Below are 21,064 nucleotides of genomic sequence, written 5' to 3'. Positions count from 1 at the left end.
CAAGACATCAAACCACACAAATTCGGCTTATCATTTCTGTTCTTCTGGTCTCGGGTTTAAATGTCGAAGCTTTATAAAAACAGGGACCAGCATATTTATTATAGTACATGTTAGTACATAGTACATAGTTTATCTGGAGTACATGAACAATGCATTTGCAAACCTTTTTCACATAAAACAGGTTAGTTTGGCTTGTGAAGCTCGGTCTCAGTGTATGTTTTCACCATCTGCAATGTGCATGTCTTTGCTTAATGATCTTACGAACAGAAATGCAGCAGTTTCAGTACTTGTTCATGCAGCATGAAAAAGGATAATTAATACTTTATTAAATACGTTATTTAAATCTTAACGCTTTTTTGTTATTCTATTGAACCAATCTGCAACAGGAAACTGCTCTGCCTGCTATTATGTCTGCTAATGCTCTTTAAGTAATGAGAATATACATTTAAAGGATGTATACTGTTATAATGTATTACTTTTGTTCAGTTATTATTGTTCACTGTAGAACTGTAGATTGTTGTGCAGCAGTCACCAATGTCCAGAAGAGTTCAGATTACTATAATCATTCATTAAATCAGACAGTGTGATATCACAATGCTGTATACTTTTTTCATTCAGGTACATTTATTCATAAGACAATTCTGCTGTAAGAAATTGGATTATTTAAATTGGGTGCAGAAATAGAGAAATATGTCAGATTTACAGTTATATAGCATTATAACATTAGTATATATAAAATAAAATATAGATAGGTTCATAGAAACAGACAGAGAGAGAGAGAGAAAGAGAGAGAGAGAGAGAGAGAGAGAGAGAGAGAGAGAGAGAGACCTGAATTACAGAAAAAATTATTACTACTATAATCAGAAATGACTCATTTGATATGCTTTTGTCTACACACTGGCTATAACTGTATGATGATAGTATCTAGATTTAGCTTTATAATCTTTTACTGCTCTTTATAATCTTCTTCTGCTCTTCTCTTGTATTCCTGTTTAACATTTTACTTAACTACTGACCACTTTCAAAATATTAATACTGTTTTCTGCCTGTCTGTTTGCCTGCCTGCTTTTTTGTATTCCTACCTAAACACTTTTGCTTCTAACAAAATTCTACATTACTTTTATATTTTAGACTATTTATTCACTTTGTTTTGCAGTGATAATGAAAATAGTAAAATTTGCTGTACGTACAGATTTGTCTAATGAAATGAAGCTGTTGTTTGTGAATACAGTGTTGTAAATTTCCTGGCAGTGGGAAGATTGGATTTCGTGACCGCATTAAGATGAACAGTTCCCGCTCCACTCAGGCACTACGGAGCAAGGCTTCTTCCCCTGTACCACCAGGAAGTGTGCGGCAATCACCTAGCAATGAAAATGTGCTGGAAGCCACCAGTCCCAATAAGGTGCAGAAAAGCTGGAGTTTCAACGACCGAACCCGCTTTCGCACTTCTTTACGGCTGAAAGCACGTTCCACAGATGGTATAGTTCAGCTGTCACACAGACATCACATATACGACCCTCATACTAAAGGCCTGAAACAAACAAAAGTGGGGTTTTACATGATAGTTTCTATTTTGTAGTGGAGGGAGTTGGTGAGGAGAACACAGAGGACAAGTCATACTGTGATGTTGCTGTAGAGGATGTCATACCAGCAGTAAAGACTCTGATTCGTGCAGTTAGGTGAGTCCACTAGCTATGTTTTACTAAAGTTATTATATGGTGTTTATTAGGGCTGCAACTAACGATTGTTTTGATAATCGATTAATTAGGCTTTTTTTTATCGATTATTCAGATTTTAAAAAGATTTCAATAAGATGTTTTAAGTATTTAATAGGTAATATAACTATATAAAACCTTAATTCATGGAATGTATGTATAAAAGTGACTTTGAAAAATGCAAAAGCCAGATATTAAGTTTAACTATCTTTAATTTTGACATTTTAAAGCTTATAGTGGCTGCTTGTTGAGGAGTACATGGGGACTTTCTCATTTAAAAATAAATTTAATAATAATATAATAATTAAATATGCAAGGTGTAAATTGTGCAAATCAAAATTTTTATTGTTTTTAATGATAATTACAGATGGCAATATAATTAATTGTATTTTGTATAATAATTAAATTATATATGCATAAATTAAATATACAAACATTGAAAACAGCATTTATATGAAGTAAAGCCGCAGTAAATCACATTTGAAAACAGATAAGTTAACTGTTGTAGACAAATGCTATAAAAAGAGACTGGAACGCAGAAAATTAGTAATCTTTGAAATCTCTGAGCTTATTCATGCACAAGAGGCCAGTTATCTGTTTGTGTGTGCTCTGAGTTTCACTGCCCTGTGATTTAGCTTGAACGGTAGTTTTTCAAGATGTAGGAAGGCACATTTACGTTCTTCCAGTGTGATGGGGTGAACTAGCTAGTGGTAGGAATTGGACCAATATGGAAAGAAAAATAAATAATTAACACGTCAGTTTGTGATTTTCTCTTTGTTTTTGTATAAGCTGCATATTACAAAGGATCTCCAATTTGCTCTCTCAGCCTTGACCTTTTACAACTATTATTCACACAGTCAGTATAAGAGTTCTGCACCAAATGTAGTTGGCTTGTAGTAATCAGTGTCTTTTAGGCAATCTGTGCATCCAGACAAAAATTTATCTTTAAAAAACATGCTCTCAAGACAATCAACGCATCATTTTAAAAGAAGGAGAATGAATGATAAATTTTAAAATGTTGCATTTTCTTCTCTGTTAGTTCTATTCTGTTTTATATAGCTCTATTCTGTTTATTCATAGCTTTAAAGCTATGGATGGAACACTGCTAATGATGTGAAATGTATCTTACATTTTACATCATCTTACATAGTGTGTTGGCAAGGAAGGATGCTGTATATGAGGACAATGGTATCCTTTTTACAGAGTTTTTGCTTTAACCAGCAGAAGGTAAAAAAGAATACTAACAATAATTATGTGCTGATGTGTTGTACCTAGAAGGTTATTTGAGTTACGAGTTTTTTATATATATATATATGGATGGATGGATGGATGAATGGATAGATAGATGGATGGATGGATGGATGGATGGATGGATGGATGGATGGATGGATGGATGGATGGATGGATGGATGGATAGATAGATAGATAGATAGATAGATAGATAGATAGATAGATAGATAGATAGATAGATAGATAGATAGATAGATAGATAGATAGAATATTTTATATCTCTTTAGTTCGCTTGTAATTTTGGGGTTATGAGATATGTAGTTTAAATGACACAACCAGAGAGATCTGTATGGTTTATTTCACAGTGTTTAGTCTACTGAAACTCATACAAATTCAAGGTAAATCTGTTTACGTTCAGTCAAATATATCTATTTCTTCCCTTACATAAATCTAGAGATCTATGATAAAAAAAATATTTATTTATTTTTTAACATCAGATAAAGTTAATGTTGGAAAAAGATTTGTATAATTTACAATTTTTACATTATGTATTTGACTTTGTATTTATTTTACTAGCAAATCTCTTTTATTTGATTGCACTTACATTTATGGCATTTCGCAGATGCTCTTATCCAGAGCTTACAATTATCTCATTCATACAACTGAGCAGTTAGGAGTCCCAGCAGTAGCAACTTGACAGTGTTGTGCTTTAAACTCCTGACTTTTCGATCAGAAGTCCAACATCCTAACCACTGAGCCACGTCATCGCATCCCTGATTGCAGCTTTTAATTCTTAATACTCTTAAATATATTTTGTTGTTGTTTATAGTGTCCTGGTTTTATCTATGTTATCCTCTTTTAAGTGATTTTTTTTAAGCTTGGTAAAAACTTGGCTCAATTTAACACTCATACATCCTGCTGTCCACTCCAGCACAGTTATACAGTTTTGTGGTGACACAAAACACAATGTTGTCATAACTAGTCCTAGATAATTAGAAATTGAGTGGGATGATCACAGCTTAAAAACCAGCCATTCTTCCTAACAAGAATAGAATAGCTTTATTTGTCACATATACATTACAGCACAGTGAAAATCTTTCTTCCCATATACCAGCTTGCTTAGCAGCTGAGGTCAGAGCACAGGGTCAGCCATGATACAGTGCCCCTGGAGCACGGAGGTTAAGGGCCTTACTCAAGGGCCCAAGAGTGGCAGGTTGGCGATACCCGGGGCTTAAACCCCCGACCTTCTGATCAATAACCCAGCACCTTAACCACTGAGCAACCACTCTCTATACTCACATGTGCATCACTGCTGGTGAAAGACTGCTGGCCTTACAATTTCTGCAATTTATGTAAGACTCCCTAAAAAAGACTGATGTCCTTTTGGAAAGGGCTAATTTTAGCATTACAAAATGCTGAGGTTTTATTTTTAAGAAGAGAAAGCGTTGCATGAGAAATCACAACACATACCATGTGTCCTCATCTGTTCTTTGCCATTTTCATCTCTGTAAAAGACAATTATCTGTGACATTTACTTCGAAACATGTTCTAATACCAGACTACTCAACTACTAACATTTGTTTTCAGGGTATTATTAGTGGCAGCAGCTTAAATGTTGCGTAGAGCAGAGCTTACAAGATAACACAGTATACATCGCATGGCAATGGATATACAGAGTCAGCAATGTATGGAAACCCTTGGGGAGACCAAATAAATGTTGGTGTTTTTTTTTCCTTTTTCTACTCCTCGGCTTCTTTTCTCCGTAGCTTCTCCTACATTCGCACCTGAGACCCACCCTAGCAAAATTTGCAGCTATCTGCAAATTTTAAAGATAGGGACAATGCAGGCTAAACTCAAGAGTCATCAAGAAACTTATTGGGGGGGGGGGGTGTTAAAATGTTTAGAGATACAGCTGTACAGTTCCTCTTGCATCCCTTCAGCAGAATAGGCACCATCACACAAGCAAACATGCACAGCGCTGCACTTGTCACTCGCACACGTAAGCTTTTCCTGCAAAACAATAGTTCTTTTTTTAAACTCAGCTCTGTGCACAGACTTATTTTCACCCAGGTTGGTCAGCACTGCTGTTTTAAGTAAGTTCACCTACTTCCCCTGCTGGCCACTTGTGAATTTGCAGATATGGATATTTTTTTCGTCCACTGATAAAGGATATTTATTTTAACAGTGGATTAACCCAAGGCAAAATGGCTGCTAAAAAGAGAGAGGAAAAAAAGCCCCCTCTGCTCCCATGATCCACCGTGATCCCAGGGAGTCATTTATCATGTTGCAAGATGGCAGTTTGAGCACAGCTGCTTGGCGATGCTAACATTAGAGGTGTTTTGTTTGTTTTTGTAAAGTCAGCTTCATGAGTAATATGAGCACAGTAACTGGCGTCAGAGATGGCGTTCTGGGAAGAGACCAACATGTGTTTAATTTCCTCTAGCTGTCAGACATCTGGCAAAAGCAGTTCGGATCAAGTAAGTGTAATACAGAGCATTCTGGTCATGATCAAGTGCACCAACGAGCACTTTTGGAAAATAGGAGCTACCTGGAGAACCAAAGGAAATGCACATGGAATCAGGGAGCACAGAGACTTCACACAAACAATAACTGAGCTGGTACAATAGATCTGGATGTGTCAGGTGGCAATGATAATCACTGTGCCACCTTGATGCCCTTAGCCTATCAAATTCGAAGAAAGGACATGGATAGACATTTTGAATGTTGTGGTAGCTTGTGTCTGAGTATCACTAGAGAGAGAGAGAGAGAGAGAGAGAGAGAGAGAGAGAGAGAGAGAGAGAGAGACCCCGTCACAAGTAATGCATTTAATGTGTATTTCTACACCCTAAATATTGCCGATCATTTTTTAATTTATCCATTATTTATAATCTTGTGTGCATGTTTACATAAATCCAGATTTAGCGCTGTACTCCAAAATAAAAAAAAATAAAAATAAAAACATTTTATAATGTTTTTGTCTGTATTTTGTGTGTATTTATGCTCTCTGTGTGTAGGATACTGAAGTTTTTGGTCGCTAAGCGCAAGTTTAAAGAAACACTACGACCATATGACGTGAAGGATGTGATTGAGCAGTATTCTGCGGGACACCTGGACATGCTGGGCAGAATAAAGAGTCTGCAGCTGAGGTTAGATTTCATAGGAACAGTGGTGTTCATTTAAGTGTTATTTGTTACCTTCTATTTCAGGTTGCACAAAAATATTGAGTTTTAACCTTAAATACATCTGAGGTTTCACATGACCTGGCCTTTTTTTTTTCAGTGGGCCACCTCAATTACTGCCTTATAGTAATGCTTAACCTTTTGGGTTAAAAGACTTCACCAATACAGAAATGTGTGGGTTATTATTTAGTTATTATAGATGTCTGTAATGTATAGACATATTCTCAAATTTATTTGTTAAATCACATTATATCATATAAAATATGAGATCAAAAATGTATATCTGAATGTAAGATATGTACCAACATCAGAGAAACACCAATGCATTTAAGCATTTATGGCTGAAAATACACCATTATTAAGACAATTTTTACCAGAATAAAATTTTAAATTAAGGATCAAATAAAAAATAAATAAATAAATAAATAATTGAATACACTGACTTATTCTTCTGCCTAAAGAGTAGATCAGATTATAGGCCGTGGTGCTGTTCCATCTGATAAAAGGGGAAGGACAGAAAAAAGTGAAAAGACTCCTCCGGAACTGGATCCACTGGATGAGCTGAGCATGATGGGGCGTGTAGTTAAAGTGGAGAAACAGGTAGGTCATGGAGAAGTTCTAAATGTGGCAATGGATTTAAAAGTTTTTATTACCATATATTCACTTAACTTGAAAATGGCTAATGGCTCAATAATTATGAGATTTATAATCTTGATAAAGCTGCAACATCCATGTAATATCTAAAATATAATATAAACAATTAGCCATTATTAACACTGACATGCTCTGATCTCCCAGGTGCAGTCCATTGAGAACAAGTTGGACCTGCTTCTGAACTTTTATTCTCAGTGCCTAAAAAAGGGCTCGTCCCATTTCACTCTGTCCTCCTTCCTGGAGCCTGACCTCACCTCTGACTACCACAGTCCCACTGACCAGCGTGAGCTCTTCACCTCTGCCAACACACTTAACATCTCCCATTCAGACAGCGGCAACATGGAGTGAGCTCTGCACAAAGCGGGAGAACGATGAGCTGTGACTGCAGCCACGAGACATGCAGCCAGGAGCTTTAAGTCTCACCTGAAAAAATCCCGAAAAACCCTTTTTACAGCCTTTCAACTGCTCCAGCCATTATCACATTCTGACATGGCGTTGCCTACCTCTACACTAATGTATGACTTTAAAATATTTTCTGACTTGAGTCTGCACCTTGGTACGATCCCATTGAGATGTAAATGTCCATAAGTATTTGAATGTTATGAATGTACATTTTGTGCGTTTGACCATTATGAGCACTACACTTTGTGTTTCTTTTTTTTCTAAATGCAGTATTTATCCCAGAACATACTGTTCGTGTCTAATATTCATGACAATTCTGTTATTCGTCCTCATATAAAGACCTCTTTCTTTGTTTTTATTTTTATTATTATCAGTATTATTATTGTTAGTATTATTATTATAAAAGACAGTCTTTGTGCAGTTTTGGGGAAATACTGAAATTGCATTTGTTCTAAGAGATTATAAACTAAAGAGCAGAGTTTTCTGTCTCTGGGTGGAGACATGTCCTGGTAACTTTTCAGTCTTCCAAATGAGAGAGGATGGGGCACTGTTACTTGACCACATAAAACTGTTTCATTTATGGTCACCTCTCTCATTGTTCAACGAAAAACACTCTCGAATAAGTGTGTGAATGACATTTTATGCACATTTCATGTGTCCCTTATTTCTTAATGCTGTGATATCAGAGTTCTTAACATGGATTAGTTATTTTTATTGTTTTATTTTATTTTATTAAAATCAGTAGGCTTCAATAAGAATTCTATTTTTCTGAGATTAGCGATTTAGTCTTTAAATGAATCTGAATGGACTTTGAATTTTAGATTTTGATCTCTGTTTCACTTTTAAGTTTTGAGCAGATGCAGCATCCATTTCGCCACATGGTGGCGCTGAGCTATTGAATGTACAGCATACCCTTAACCTCACGATGTGGACATTTCAGCGTTATAGTCAGAAGCTGGACAAAGTACAAAAATGTCTTTTTATAATACTCTTCTTGCATGGCCTGAACAAACCTGCCCATGATGGGAAGAATGAACCAGGTCTGCTGTGGCACTTTCACAGTACTTTCACACACTATGCTCACTTCTTAGCTGCTTGTAGCACTTTCTGTGCTGCACAGGTTGGGGTCAAGCTTTCTTTTTGTCTCACATGTCTCTCAAAAACCCACTGTGCAAAACAACACACAAATGAATAATTAATCAATAAATAAAATATAGATAGGAACTGCAATGAATCTTCCTCTGTGAGTAGTAATGCATGTTTGGAGGCCTTTTTAAGGACTTGTAGCCCAAGTAGCATACCTTTCTTTTATAATTTAGACATAAAAGAGAGTTTAGATGCCCTGTTCTCATTCTTAGTTTTTTTTTCCTTTGTGCCTTGTCTTTTGTTTTCATCCTGCATGTAATTTAGACCAATTGAAATGGTGCCACCCTTCTGGAAAACTCAAGGCTCTGCTGTATGCACTTTTTTACAGCTTTTTATTTATTTATTTTTTTAAGATCTCTAATTACGTAATGTAATGGCATATGTCATTTATGGACGAAATAGGAATGGTCACATGTTTATTTTATAATAGACTCACTGGGAATTGTTATGGTTTCCCATATTTGGCCCGTATAGACTTAAAAGCATTTTCTGAGCAGAAGCAATCAAAGTTAAGTGATTGATCTAAGACTTTAGTCTTTTTGCATGAGCTCCATATCACTATCTATGCATGTAATGTTGGGGAGGTGGTGGGGGGGTCCAGCTTTAGTAAAAGAAACGCTGCAGGGAGTTTGGTTAAACAAGAGCATGGTAGGAGAAGTAGTGGAAACAGCACTTCTATGCCTTATCTTCATAATTAGAGCACACAGATGTGTTTACGATATAACAGTAGGCCTACGCATTGTTGCAGCCTACTTGTCATGGCATTAATGAATCATTTATAATGGACTGAACTGGAGTACACACAATCAAAAATGAGCTTTCTAACATAACCTTTTTTTGCACCTACACATGTTTGGATATTGTATGCTTTTGGCAAAAAGAGATTTTTATCCTCCTCTCACAACATACATACAATTTCTATAGCTTTATATTTTTTGTCTTTTGTTAAGTCCTTTAACTTCGTTTTCTTTTTTCTTTCCTTTTTAATATTTCCATGTAATACATTTCTCTTATCATATTATTAATTTCTGCTCTTGATTTTATGTTGAGCTCCATGTAGCTACCTTTAACCGTTTTGATTTTATTCATGGATAGTGTTTTAAACTTGATTGTTATCTGCTAATGTGAGAGATTATTTGATCTGCAATATGTATGTTCAATCTTGTATGATTGTAAAAGAAGAATAAATAAAGCAAGATTTTGTTTAAAAAAAAAAAAAAAAGTTAACATTATATTCCAGGACTGTGGCCTTGTTTCTATTTTCTACTTTCTATCATGACATTTAAATTTTTTTGTGACTGTGCTTCCCACAGAGAACAGAGTGAAACCTAACCGTAGAAAGGCACTGTATATTTCATATATATATATACAGTATATATATTACAAAAAAGGCAAAGTTACGTAAATAAATGTTTGTATAAATATTATGGTTTTCATATTTAAACACACATTACATCATTACACTTATGGGACACAAAAGGGTGACACAGGTGGATATGTTCAATACAGAGCACCATGCTTTAATGCATGCTTTCCCTGTGTCATTGTAAGTTTCCTCCAAGATCTCCTGTTTCCTCCCACCTCTCAAAAACATCCTGGTAGTTGGATCGGCTATGTTACTTTGTACAAAGTGTGTCTGAGTTTGTGATTGTTGAGTGTGTGTCACCCATGGATGGACACCCATGAATAAAGTAAATATAAAAAAAATAAAAATAATTCACAAATATTTCGAATACATTACAAAAAAATCGTTGCAGCATGTAAATAGAAATCTTATTACAGTGGTAAGATTTTGCAGACATTCCATCACCACACATTATTATTATTATTATTATTATTATTATTATTATTATTATTATTATTATAAACTCTAACATGCTTTTATAAGTTTTGGTGTGATATGGGTATACATATGGGTGTGATAGTCTGATGTTCGAATACTTTTGGTCATACACTGTATAATCTGCCACTGTTTCCTACATGGGATAAATCTGTGTTGCCTCTGAGGGTGATTTTCAGCCCCAAACCGGGTAGTTGGTGTGTTGTAGGGGGATTTTCCGAGTCCGGACGCTAGGCGGAAGTGTGATGATGCCTGTGTGGAAAAGTCCACGTTGTGTTCACTGTGTGACGTCACAAACAGCCTCATATTCAAGATGGCGGACAGTCAGACAAGTCTGGGTAAATAAAGTGTCGAGCTAAACGGCATGTATAGCGATTAGCTGCGACACGACGGTGTGACAGAGTTCAGCGGAGGAAACGTGATGTTTTAAGGGATGTCTGACTATAGCAGTATAGTTAAGGTAAGGATACGGAAATGAATGTTTTCCCTCTTTTCTTTTCTATTCTAAGTGCCATAAGGGGATAGCGGGAGTTAGCAAGCTAGTTGGTTTAAATATCCAAGTAAACATATTTAGATATATGTTAGTTTTACAAGAAATGTCCTTGTATTATATTATAAACTGAGTAGATCTCTGGTGAGCTATATAGGTTTGTTTATATGTTGATAATGTCGTTTACAACAAAACGACGCTTTGTTATATAAAAAAAAAATTTGGGGTGATGATTTATTGCTCATTTTCACACAAAGTATAATTAACATACTCAGAAATTATACACATCCCACTCTTTAATCGAGCACTGTTGACTTCATGTTGTGGTACAAGTTCCTGCTATTAGTCACTTTACAGCAGCTGTAAACAGTCCTTCGCTCACAGCATAGTGTTTTTAAGAAGCTTTTACTTGCATACATTATAGAACAGTGAAGTTCTTTCTTCGTAGATCCCAACAATGTAAGAAGCCTGGGGACAGAACTTGAACTCCTGACCTTCCATGATTTCAAATCTCTATTAAAGTTAATAAGACAAAAAAACATTGTATGTTACTGAGAGACTGCAATGTTCTTTGACCTCTGTCCTGAAGCAGGCAATTTATAGACTTTTACAAAGCGCTGGAACTGAAGAGTGCTACCTAAAGATGTTGAAAGATTTATGATCAAACTCTTGATGTCACCCAAATGAGGATGGGTTCCCCTTTTGAGTCTGGTTCCTCTCAATGTTTCTTCCTCATAACATCTAAGGGAGTTTTTCCTTGCTCATCAGGGATAAATGCACACCATTCACCTTGACTGTTGATTTCTGTAAAGCTGCTTTAAGACAATGTCTGTTGTGAAAAGCGCTATAGAAAAAAACTTAAAATTGTAAACAAATTTATCTTCACAAAAATCTTCACCATATCACCTGAGTTGTTACAGTAGGAAAGTGAAGGAGTGCATTAATGTAAGATTATAATCTGAATAATTCAGCACAAACATCTTCAGTTTGGTGTAAAAGTAAAATAGTTATCTAGATTATGTCTCACACAGAGGGATTTCAGCTCAAAACCATAGGAAGAGTATGTGAGTACAACAAAATTGAACTTTTCTTCTTTGTTGTTTTCTTCTCATAGCTAAGCTGAGGGATGGAGAGTGACTGCAGGATTCCCATGTCATGTTTAAGACCCAGAGTTCTGGTCCTGCATGCAGTTTTCTGGGGGTTAGTGTGTCTCAGGTTAGTAGACAAAATCAGTGCATTATACAATATAATGTAAACTGATATTTCCTTTTCTGTCTCAAACATTTTATTTTGACTCAGTGTTTTATTACCTGTCTTTAATACTTTACGTATTTTTCTTTAAATAAACGTAATGAATGTTTACATAATATCTTACCTTATTCCTGGGGTGTTATGTGAGAGTGCGTGTTACAGACAGAACACATTATAATAATGACAGCACTTCAGCTTTATTTGTAACTTTTTGTTTTTTGATTGTGTGTTTTCAGAGTATTTGGGGCTGCACTTCTTGGTGAGGAGAAGACCACAGGTATGTGTAGTTGTCATTACATTCACTTATACTTATGTACAGTCATTAAAGGCACTTATAACTGAGTTATACTCCCACCATACATAATTACCACACTTTCTTCATGTTATGCATACATTCATGCAGTGTATATCACTATTGATATGCCTACACTTACTAAATACAAAATAATCAATCATTCAACACAAATGTTAAGTATACACTTGATGTGATTACATGTGATGTGTTGGCTATTTATCAAGGGGGAAAACACCCCCAAGCAGTAGCTAGTAGATGCTATCAAAACAATTTTAATTTGAAGGTGCACTGAAAGCGTAGATTAAACGTTTGTCAGGTTTGATCAAATCGGATAAGGATAAAGATTTTACCTGATCTTATCTGCTACAGCTGTTATTTTACCAATGATTCCAAAGTGATGCAGAATATAAGAGTAAAGTTCCCATTATTGATTTGTTTTTACAACTATGATGAGAGTAAAACCCTCAAGTGGGGAAATGTGTCTAAAATAAAATGGATATAGATCACTTATAATCACAAATTAAAAAAAAACAAAGCTTTGGTTTAAATAGTAAAATTATTTGTTTCTTAATATCATGACTACTATATTGTGACAAAAGATGCCAGACTTTACATGTGTATATATTTACCATAGGTTACTTATAACATGCACATAATATAACTTTTAACAATTCTGCCCCAGGATGAATTTATTTAGTTTGATGTAGATGTGTGTGTAAACAGGTTTCTGAAGTGTATACATGAACACTATTTATTCAGATTGATTTAACAGTCAGATAAAACTGAAGCATTGCTTGTGTAAAACAATATGGAAAAATTAACATTTTGCTGTTGATTTTGCTTCTGAATTGCAGTCACAAAGGCAGTGAACATGCCATGTTGGCAGGTCGAAGAGTTTGTGGTTGCGACAGAGTGCACTTTGTGTACTGCATTTCAAACGGTAAGACTTGCATTAGGAAAAATTAGATACATTGTGTCTTTCTAATATGATCATTGTACCACAATGCTATTGAATTGTGAAATATGATTGCTCAGAAAATATGCAAAAGGCATACGTTTTACATTTTGGTTTCGCAAAATTCTCTATTCCTAAGGAATCTGAATGTTTTAGCAAAATGTAATTTTATTTACAAATTTATTCTACAAAGTGCAGTGTTGTGTGTTTTGGGTTTTTGCTATGTTTCCTGTTAAAGACCATTGTTACTTTGTGATGACTATTTCTTTTTGACTATCTGGGGGGAAAAAAAGTCAATATACACCAATCAGGTATAAAATAATCACATATCATGATGACCAGTGAGTGAATAACTGATTATCTCATCATGGTACATGTTAGCTGGTGGGATTTTTTTTTAGGCAGCAAGAGAACATTTTGTTTGCAAAATTGATGTCTTCGAAGCAGAAAAAATGGGCAAGCACAGGCCAAATTGTGATGGATAGAAAACTGGGTCAGAGCATTACCAAAACTGCAGCTGTTGTGGGCTGTTCCTGGTCTGCAGTGGTCAGTATCTATCAATAGTAGTAAAAAAAGAAGAAGGAACAGTGGTGAACCGGCGACAGGCTCATTGATGCATGTGGGGAGCAAAGGCTGGTCCGTGTGGTCCGATCCAACAGACGAGCTCCTGTAGCTCAGATTGCTGAAGAAGTAGATCCTGTTAATGCTTCATGGGTCTGGACTGTTTTGGCGACCAACATAATTATAAAGTTATACCTGATCGGTGTATTTGGTCATTTGCCGTTTCCACTCTCTACCCTGCTCTCCTTCATCACAGGACAACTAACGACTAGAGAGTATAAAAGATAAAACATCTGGAGTTTAATCACTGAAAATCTATTTACTGCTATGTAACAGAATCTAACTAGTGGATGTTGTGTTATATTATATTGCAACTATGAACAAAAAAAAATTGTGTTCATAAATACTTTTAATTGGTGTGATATAAGGCGAATAAAACTCATTGGGAGGTGCTGTTACTGGCAACTTCTTCACTGGGGTAGCAGGTTACAACACCTCAAGGTTATTTTCCTATAAGCCCATGCTTTGTGTTTTAGTTCTCAAACGCACCACACTATATGTTTTATGAGTGTACAGTATTTAACGTGCAGTATAAGCCGTAAAATTCTCCTAAAGATTTCTTCTGACTTGCGTTATATCCTCCCTATTATCACTGCAGAAGACCGTAACAGCCTGCACCCAGACAGGCTACGTGGAGAGGATTAACTGTACCAAGTCCAACAAAGATGAGTACAAAAGGTGAGCATTATTTTTCTACACTGTTCTTTTCACTAATCTCATCTTTCTGGCTCTGACAGTGAAATGACTTAAATGGTATTTTCATTCAGATCGTCCAAATGTTTCCCAAATGCCAATTACTGCGTGTTACTTTTGAATCATATTAAGAGCTCTAGCAAGTTTCCATTGTCAAAGAGTACCATTTACACTCCGAATCACAGTCTGCATATAGCACTCATACTAACTGCATTACAGTTTTTCTGCTTTAGAGCATTTCTCGAATCATCCTTAATATTTGCAAACCAGTAAGTGCGTTCTCAAAACAATGTGTACGAACAGCACAATAGATTGGATTTCTTGCAAAAGTTTGTACTTAAAAAAAAAAAATAATAAATAAAAAATCCTTAGTTCATCTCTCAAAAATAAGTATTTGTGTCAATTAATTTTTGAATCTTTGTCATTGTTCACAAACAAGATCATCAAAATGTTTAGTCATGTTGTCAATATGATGGCAGTGTAAGAATTTATTGATAAAACTATGGTTTGAATTACATTGATTAAAAATGCACAAAATTTGAATTCTTTCTCTGGTGTGTGACATGAATTTCAGCAGCACAACTTGTATTTATTTAATTGCAAATGGCTGGACAGGATTCAGACTTTTACTGTACTGTACAAGTGTTTGTTTCTTGGTTGTGTTAAAGTTTTCGTTGGAAGTGACGAGGATGGACAAGATTAGAAATGAGTTTATTAGAGGGACAGCCCATGTAGGATGTTTTTTTGACAAGGTGAGGGAGGCGAGATTGAGATGGTTTGGACATGTGCAGAGGAGGGACATGAGTTATATTGGTAGAAGAATGCTGAGGATGGAGCCATCAGGAAGGAGGAAAAGAGGAAGGCCAAGGAGGAGGTTTATGGATGTGGTGAGGGAAGACATGCAGGTAGCTGGTGTGAAAGAGGCAGATGTAGAGGACAGGGTGGTATTGAGACGGATGATCCGCTATGGCGACCCCTAACGGGAGCAGCCAAAAGAAGAAGAATAAAAAAATTCTTTGTTTTTGCTCTGTCTGTATACACTTTTCAATTGAAGGTTCACAAGATTCACCTTTTGACCTGTTTTAGAGAACTAGTTGATTATTGGTTGATCAGAGATATATTCTTTCATTAGTGACATTGAAGATTCATCTGGACAATTCATAAAAGTTTAATAGAAATTTTTGATGACAGTTTCTGACAACTGGTTTAACCATTTAACATTTAATGACTTATACAGTTATCTGATGCTGAGATGTTTTGAGGGTTATAACTATTCAGGTGAAATATTTTGATCAACATGACAAACAACTGATAATGTAGGCAACAGCAAACAATTGTACAAATCGATTAAATGAATGTACCAAAGCATTCAATATTTGATCAAAGCAACAGGAAATGTTTTAAATGATGAGCACAAGTGACTAAATGATGTGGAGGTTGAACAAGTAGTTTTGAGAATTTCATTTCTGATCTGAGAAACGCTCCAAAGCAACTGAGAAAAACTGTAATAAGTGTGGAAAAAATATGGCCACCTGCTGTGTGAACTTTTTATTAAGTTGCTTTGGTTTACTTGTTAAGCTTTTAGCAGCTACATTTAAGATTTCAACATTCCAAAGATTGGTATGTCTGTGAAATAATGAACCAGTATGTAAAATCACTATTGAATACAGCCAGAATTATTGGCACCCATAATAATTGTTTGAGAAAGATGTCCTTTTTTTTAATTGGATTAACTGAAATGTAATTGGTTCTGGAGTACACGGTTTGGTCATTGTTACTTGTATACCTTTTCACTTTTGTCAATTTGGTATTTTCATTTATTTATTATTATTTATGGTATTGCAGTATTTTGTACATATTTAAACCCTACCTAATGCATGTGGATGGAAACCTTGTTCTAGTGTCCTTTCAGTTCTCTCTAACATGGTAAATGATCGTTCTCTTTCTTTGTGTCTCCAGCTGCCGCTCATCAGTGATGGAGGAGCACCTCTTTTGGAAGTTCGAGGGTGTCGTTTTAGGCCTTACTGTTGTCTTTGCACTAGTAGTGATCGGCCGGCAGAGGTCTTTAGACCGCCAAGCCTCAGAAAAGGTTCGCAGGCAAATTGAGTCGATTTAGTACCCAGAACTTTATTGTGAAGTATTGTACAGGTGACGAGAAGCTCTAAAGCACTCCAGGGTTACAGTGATCATCGTTTTTATCAGTGTTCTATTCCTGCTGTAGTAGCCAGTTTACCAGCCTGAGGTGTGATCACTCGACACACGTGTGTGTGTCTGGACGCTGGTCATGTCTCGACTGATGGATGCGATGGTTTTGTTTGTTTGTTTTAACTTTGACACAAAATGTGGTTCGCTACTTCCATATTTTCATGCAAGTTGTTAATGATATTCTACAGTGAACTTTTAACTGTGAAACCTCCAGATTTAATAAAGTCAGCATCTAAATCAACCAACAGTAAAAGAGAAAAGATGAACAAATTGCTTGCTTGTAAGCTTTTGTACTTATGCTTTGTTCCCCAGCAGATGATGCACAGGTGATACTACACATTCTCACTAACACTGTACTAATCTTATGTAAAAGGAGAGTTTCTGACATTAAATTGATCTGATCATACTGACATTTTAATTACAAAGTGAATCTGACTCTGCTTTAGTGTGTTTTAATAACTGTGTGGCAAATGGATGCAGAAATTAAATGCTAGTTTTGTTTGGTTTTTTTGTATTATTGTGAAAATTATTATTTTTACATGCATATGAATTGTCAGGAACCTGAAAAAATTGTTTGGACAACCACATATTCCATTTAATCACTAAACAGTTTATTTACAGAAGACTGCATTTCAATGTAAAATCTGGTTTTGTTTTTGGTTGTTGTTTAGTTTAACTACACTTTCAAGGTTACTACAAGTGTTTGCTTGTCATGTGTAGCACAGTGTGTTAAGTTGAGGTTTTATTTATGAATTATGTTTATACATGCCAGGCACTGCACATAACGCTGCTGACCTTTACTCGACCTGAAACATAACTAAACTCTATAAAGTGGGATAATGTGCATCAGTAACATTTTAAACAAGCCAATTCCTCATTACTGGGGTCTGCAGTTTTTTTGGTGTCTGTTTTTGGTTCTGCAATTTCATGTTGCAGTGAAGAAAAGGCTGCATGCTGTTTTTTCTTTAGCCAGTTTTACTGGTCCACCTGACTGTAGATAATGTATTTTTCTGAAACATTTGCGACATTTCCTATTCTCTTTTTTTAAAAGGGGAACTGTGGAATAAAACAAATAGAAAGTATTGTCACTTTGTATTTTTTGAACAGCACATAGTAATGTTTTGGTATTCTTTATAAAGCAAATAATGTTTGAGTGATAAATATTTGTCAAGCTACGATACATGAGATTAAGGAGTTGTTGAACACCATGCTGAGCATCCTCACCCAGAACAGATCAGAGACCTGAGCCTGACAGCAAAACATCCCAAGATGACAATTTGAATGATTTTTGAAAGCTGGTAATGTTTGGTACTAACATGGTGCTGTAAATTTTTTACCTTTTTCTTTAGCTCTATAAATGTAATGCTCTCAGGTAAATCATCTGGTTATCAGATGCCTTTGTGTAAACCAGCAATGTTTTTTTGTGTGTGTGTGTGTGTGTGTGCTACAAATGTCTATAGAACATAAATTAAATGTCCAAGCTAAGATTACAATCAGGTTGAAGATCATTCTTTATTCTGGTTCATTTGGTGTCTTATCCAAATAAATGTCATGTCACTGATGAGCTGATGAAGTGTCAGCAGTGTGTATTATCTTTGGTTATTGGTTAAAGGTCTTCTCAGACACAGGAAAGGGCACAATGTCATTCATTTTCAGTCAGCTTTGCTTTGCAAAATGTATTCAGAGGCGCTCGGTAAGTGCTCTGTATAGTTCAGCACCAAGTCAAAAACCTTTGATGACAACATCAGATGCCAAAAACCCATTACTACAATCAGATTAAAAGCCATTCCTTCAGTACAGCTGGATTGAAATTACTGTCTTGTAATTAAGAGGCCAGTTGCATTAATGTTAAATAATAAAAAAAACCTCACCTTGCTGTCCTTTAAAGGTTTCCTTTTATTTATATGGCTTGATGATATTCTTTCAAGAATGCATGCACAATATGTGGTCACATTTAACATATATGAATACAATGTATAATTTCACCTTTGGCACAGTTGCTTGTTTTTGTATTTGCCATGTGTTTTTTAAAACCTATTATACATACATACATACATACATATAAATACCTTTATAATGTATCTATATTAATGCATATCACAATACATGCAGAATTTGATTAATTATACAGAATCAATGGGTCTTAAAGACATTTTATTCAACAAAAATAAATATTCGTGAATTTATCGAACATACATTAAAAGTTTTACGAACTAGACCACAGTTGTAAGAGGTGAAGCTGGGCTTCCTGCTGGGTGGGTCAGTAGCAGCGCAGGAAGAAGGTGTTGCATGCACTCCCTCTCATGCAGTCACACAGGCGGCCAATGCGTGGTCCATGCTTCAGTGCACAGCGCTCTCCTACATCACACTAAACACCAACGTGAGCGTAGAAACATATATCATAAACCCAAGTATATGTGCAGCATGTAACTCTGTGTAAAGAAAAATGTGCAAATGCAGAATGGCCACATGACATTACTGTACTAGATAAAAAATATTTAGATTTAGAAGTTAAATATAGTAAAACATTTAGTGTTTGTATCGTGACCTTTTTTTTGCCATTAATAAAACTAAACGTGCAAACACGTTATATATGTTTGACTCCTAAAGTTTGAAATGAATACATAATAATAATGAGCTATATACTGTATTAAAATGTAATTGAATGTATACGCGTAGCCTAATCCATGTTTCTGCAATATGTAGTTTTCTACATAACATGAGTTTTTTTTCCTGATTAAACAACACAAATAAACTAGTCTTCATGATAGGCAGCCTGGATATTTAAAAAAACATTAATGTAGACTAAAATAATTAAATGCATATGCATACAGCAAAATATAAGTGTTTGCAAGGTTTGTAATTTCATTCTAAAGATAAAAAAAATAATGAATAAACGAAATGTAATAAAATCAGACATAATTTCTGATGTTGAAGTAAAAAATTAGAAGTAAAATAAAAGTTACCCTTGGAATGATGCTGGCTCTTTTATCAAGTATTATTTGGTTTTCTTCATCTCCTTCCAAAAGTTTTTGCAGTGCTTCAACCTGAGCAAAATATAAAAAACACTTTGTTTATTAAGGAGACACACGATCATTATAAACATCTTGGTATCTTTATAAGATTTCAGTCACGTGCTTCTAAGGAGCAGCTGCAATCAGAGAAGCCAAATTCGATTATACAAAAGATGTTTGTTTGTTTGTTTGTTTGTTTGTTTACCATGTCTCCTGTGACTTGTTGCGTCTCGGACAGTCGGTGGTCCAGAGAAGTGTGAGTCTGACACGCAGTGCTGAGCAATAACACACACACGCCGAGATACACCGCTGTCCTGATGCTGTCCATGCCGCTGGAGGAAAACAGTTCAGAGCAGACTCTTGACCAAGTTCCGCAAGTCTTCACGAGCAGAATCCCTTGCCTGCAAAACTTTCTGTTTTTATACAGCACGAGCGCCTGACTGACGCATTCGCGTGACGTCATCACCCCCGTCCTTTTTTCCCGACAGGTGTAAATAAGTCTCTCAAATGCTACCTGTGAAGTAAGGTCAGGAGATAGCCTCAAAAAGAAAGGAGAGGGGGAATAATGAATCAGCTTCACTATCTTCAATTAAAAGTAGTTTGAGAGAGAGACATATATCAGACTAAACATGCTCTTTTAACATTTATGATGTTACTGGATCTCATACATTAATACTGATTCTTCTGGACGTTTGTGGAACCAAGTTTACCAATGCCCACCAACTGTCACAGGGCTGGGGCTGGTTTCTTTCTAATGAAGACGTACACAGACCAGGCGTTTTGGCCAACAATAAGGCATAACATTGGGACCACCTGCCTAATATTGTGTTGGTCCCCCTTTTGCTGCCAAAACAGTCCTGACACACCAAGCATTAACAGCATTTATGTCTTCAGCAATTTGAGCCACAGAAGCTTGTCTGTTGGATTGGACCACACGGGCCAGTCTTCGCTCCCTGTCACTGGTTCACCACTGTTCCTTCCTTGGATCACTTTTGATAGATACTGACCACTGCAGACCAGGAACATCCCACAGGAGCTGCAGTTTTGGAGATGCTCTCACCCAGTCGTCTAGTCATCACAATTTGGTTCTTGTTAACCTCGCTTAAATCCTTACGCTTGCCCATTTTTCCTGCTTTAAATATGTCAACTTTGCGGACAAAATGTTTACGTGCTGCCTCATATTTCCCACCCACTAACAGATGCCATGATGAAGAGATAATCATTATTCAGATTGAACAAATCGAAACAAACTCAACTAAATAATAAAAAGCTTATACATATTCAAACTGTTGTTGGTTCAAAAATCCGGTTTTGTTTGTGTTAGTTAGTTAGTTTATATATTTATTGTTGTTTGTTTGCTTGGGTGTGTGCATG

The 21,064-nt window shown here is 35.8% G+C and overlaps 3 protein-coding genes across 8 annotated transcripts in view; 2 read left to right on the top strand and 1 right to left on the bottom strand.

The window, feature by feature from the left end:
• kcnq4 (potassium voltage-gated channel subfamily Q member 4) overlaps positions 1-9,565 on the top strand; it is a 53,926-nt gene extending 44,361 nt beyond the window's left edge. For 5 of the 6 annotated variants that reach the window (XM_083524133.1, XM_083524130.1, XM_083524131.1 and 2 more), the window contains 5 exons: positions 1,252-1,478; positions 1,580-1,679; positions 5,960-6,091; positions 6,586-6,724; positions 6,923-9,565. In XM_083524133.1, the coding sequence (XP_083380259.1) occupies positions 1,252-1,478; positions 1,580-1,679; positions 5,960-6,091; positions 6,586-6,724; positions 6,923-7,126 (802 nt within the window). In that variant the 3' untranslated portion in view covers positions 7,127-9,565. The remainder of the gene's footprint in view (positions 1-1,251; positions 1,479-1,579; positions 1,680-5,959; positions 6,092-6,585; positions 6,725-6,922) is intronic. The other variant, XR_014530659.1, reaches the window with a different exon arrangement.
• An 879-nt stretch (positions 9,566-10,444) lies between these two features.
• On the top strand, positions 10,445-17,758 carry jtb (jumping translocation breakpoint). Its single transcript, XM_083523420.1, has 6 exons — positions 10,445-10,626; positions 11,771-11,871; positions 12,144-12,184; positions 13,057-13,142; positions 14,377-14,456; positions 16,431-17,758. Exons 2-6 carry the CDS (start codon positions 11,783-11,785, stop codon positions 16,585-16,587), a joined length of 453 nt encoding a protein of 150 aa, XP_083379546.1. The 5' UTR covers positions 10,445-10,626; positions 11,771-11,782; the 3' UTR covers positions 16,588-17,758.
• On the bottom strand, positions 16,790-20,112 carry cart4 (cocaine- and amphetamine-regulated transcript 4). The gene is made up of 3 exons (XM_083523421.1): positions 19,896-20,112; positions 19,643-19,723; positions 16,790-19,044 (listed from the first exon to the last, which is right to left on the bottom strand). The coding sequence occupies exons 1-3, from the start codon at positions 20,016-20,018 to the stop codon at positions 18,937-18,939; spliced, it is 312 nt and encodes a 103-aa protein (XP_083379547.1). The 5' UTR covers positions 20,019-20,112; the 3' UTR covers positions 16,790-18,936.
• Between the last annotated feature and the right edge of the window lie 952 nt (positions 20,113-21,064).

This window comes from Silurus aristotelis, assembly GCF_946808225.1.
Source record: "Silurus aristotelis genome assembly, chromosome: 21".
In the NCBI taxonomy this organism is placed as follows: domain Eukaryota; kingdom Metazoa; phylum Chordata; class Actinopteri; order Siluriformes; family Siluridae; genus Silurus; species Silurus aristotelis.
Note: the sequence above shows the minus strand (reverse complement) of the source record. Positions and strands in the feature narration are given on the sequence as shown.

What these genes read in the sequence shown, in the direction of transcription:
- jtb (XM_083523420.1), top strand. Translation starts at nt 11,783, where the DNA reads ATGGAGAGTGACTGCAGGATTCCCATGTCATGTTTAAGACCCAGAGTT. An exon ending in TGTGTACTGCATTTCAAACG is followed by an intron (nt 13,143 to 14,376) that starts GTAAGACTTGCA and finishes TTATCACTGCAG; the next exon opens with AAGACCGTAACAGCCTGCAC. An exon ending in AACAAAGATGAGTACAAAAG is followed by an intron (nt 14,457 to 16,430) that starts GTGAGCATTATT and finishes TTGTGTCTCCAG; the next exon opens with CTGCCGCTCATCAGTGATGG.
- cart4 (XM_083523421.1), bottom strand. Translation starts at nt 20,018, where the DNA reads ATGGACAGCATCAGGACAGCGGTGTATCTCGGCGTGTGTGTGTTATTG. An exon ending in AACAAGTCACAGGAGACATG is followed by an intron (nt 19,724 to 19,895) that starts GTAAACAAACAA and finishes TATTTTGCTCAG; the next exon opens with GTTGAAGCACTGCAAAAACT. An exon ending in GAGCCAGCATCATTCCAAGG is followed by an intron (nt 19,045 to 19,642) that starts GTAACTTTTATT and finishes GTTGGTGTTTAG; the next exon opens with TGTGATGTAGGAGAGCGCTG.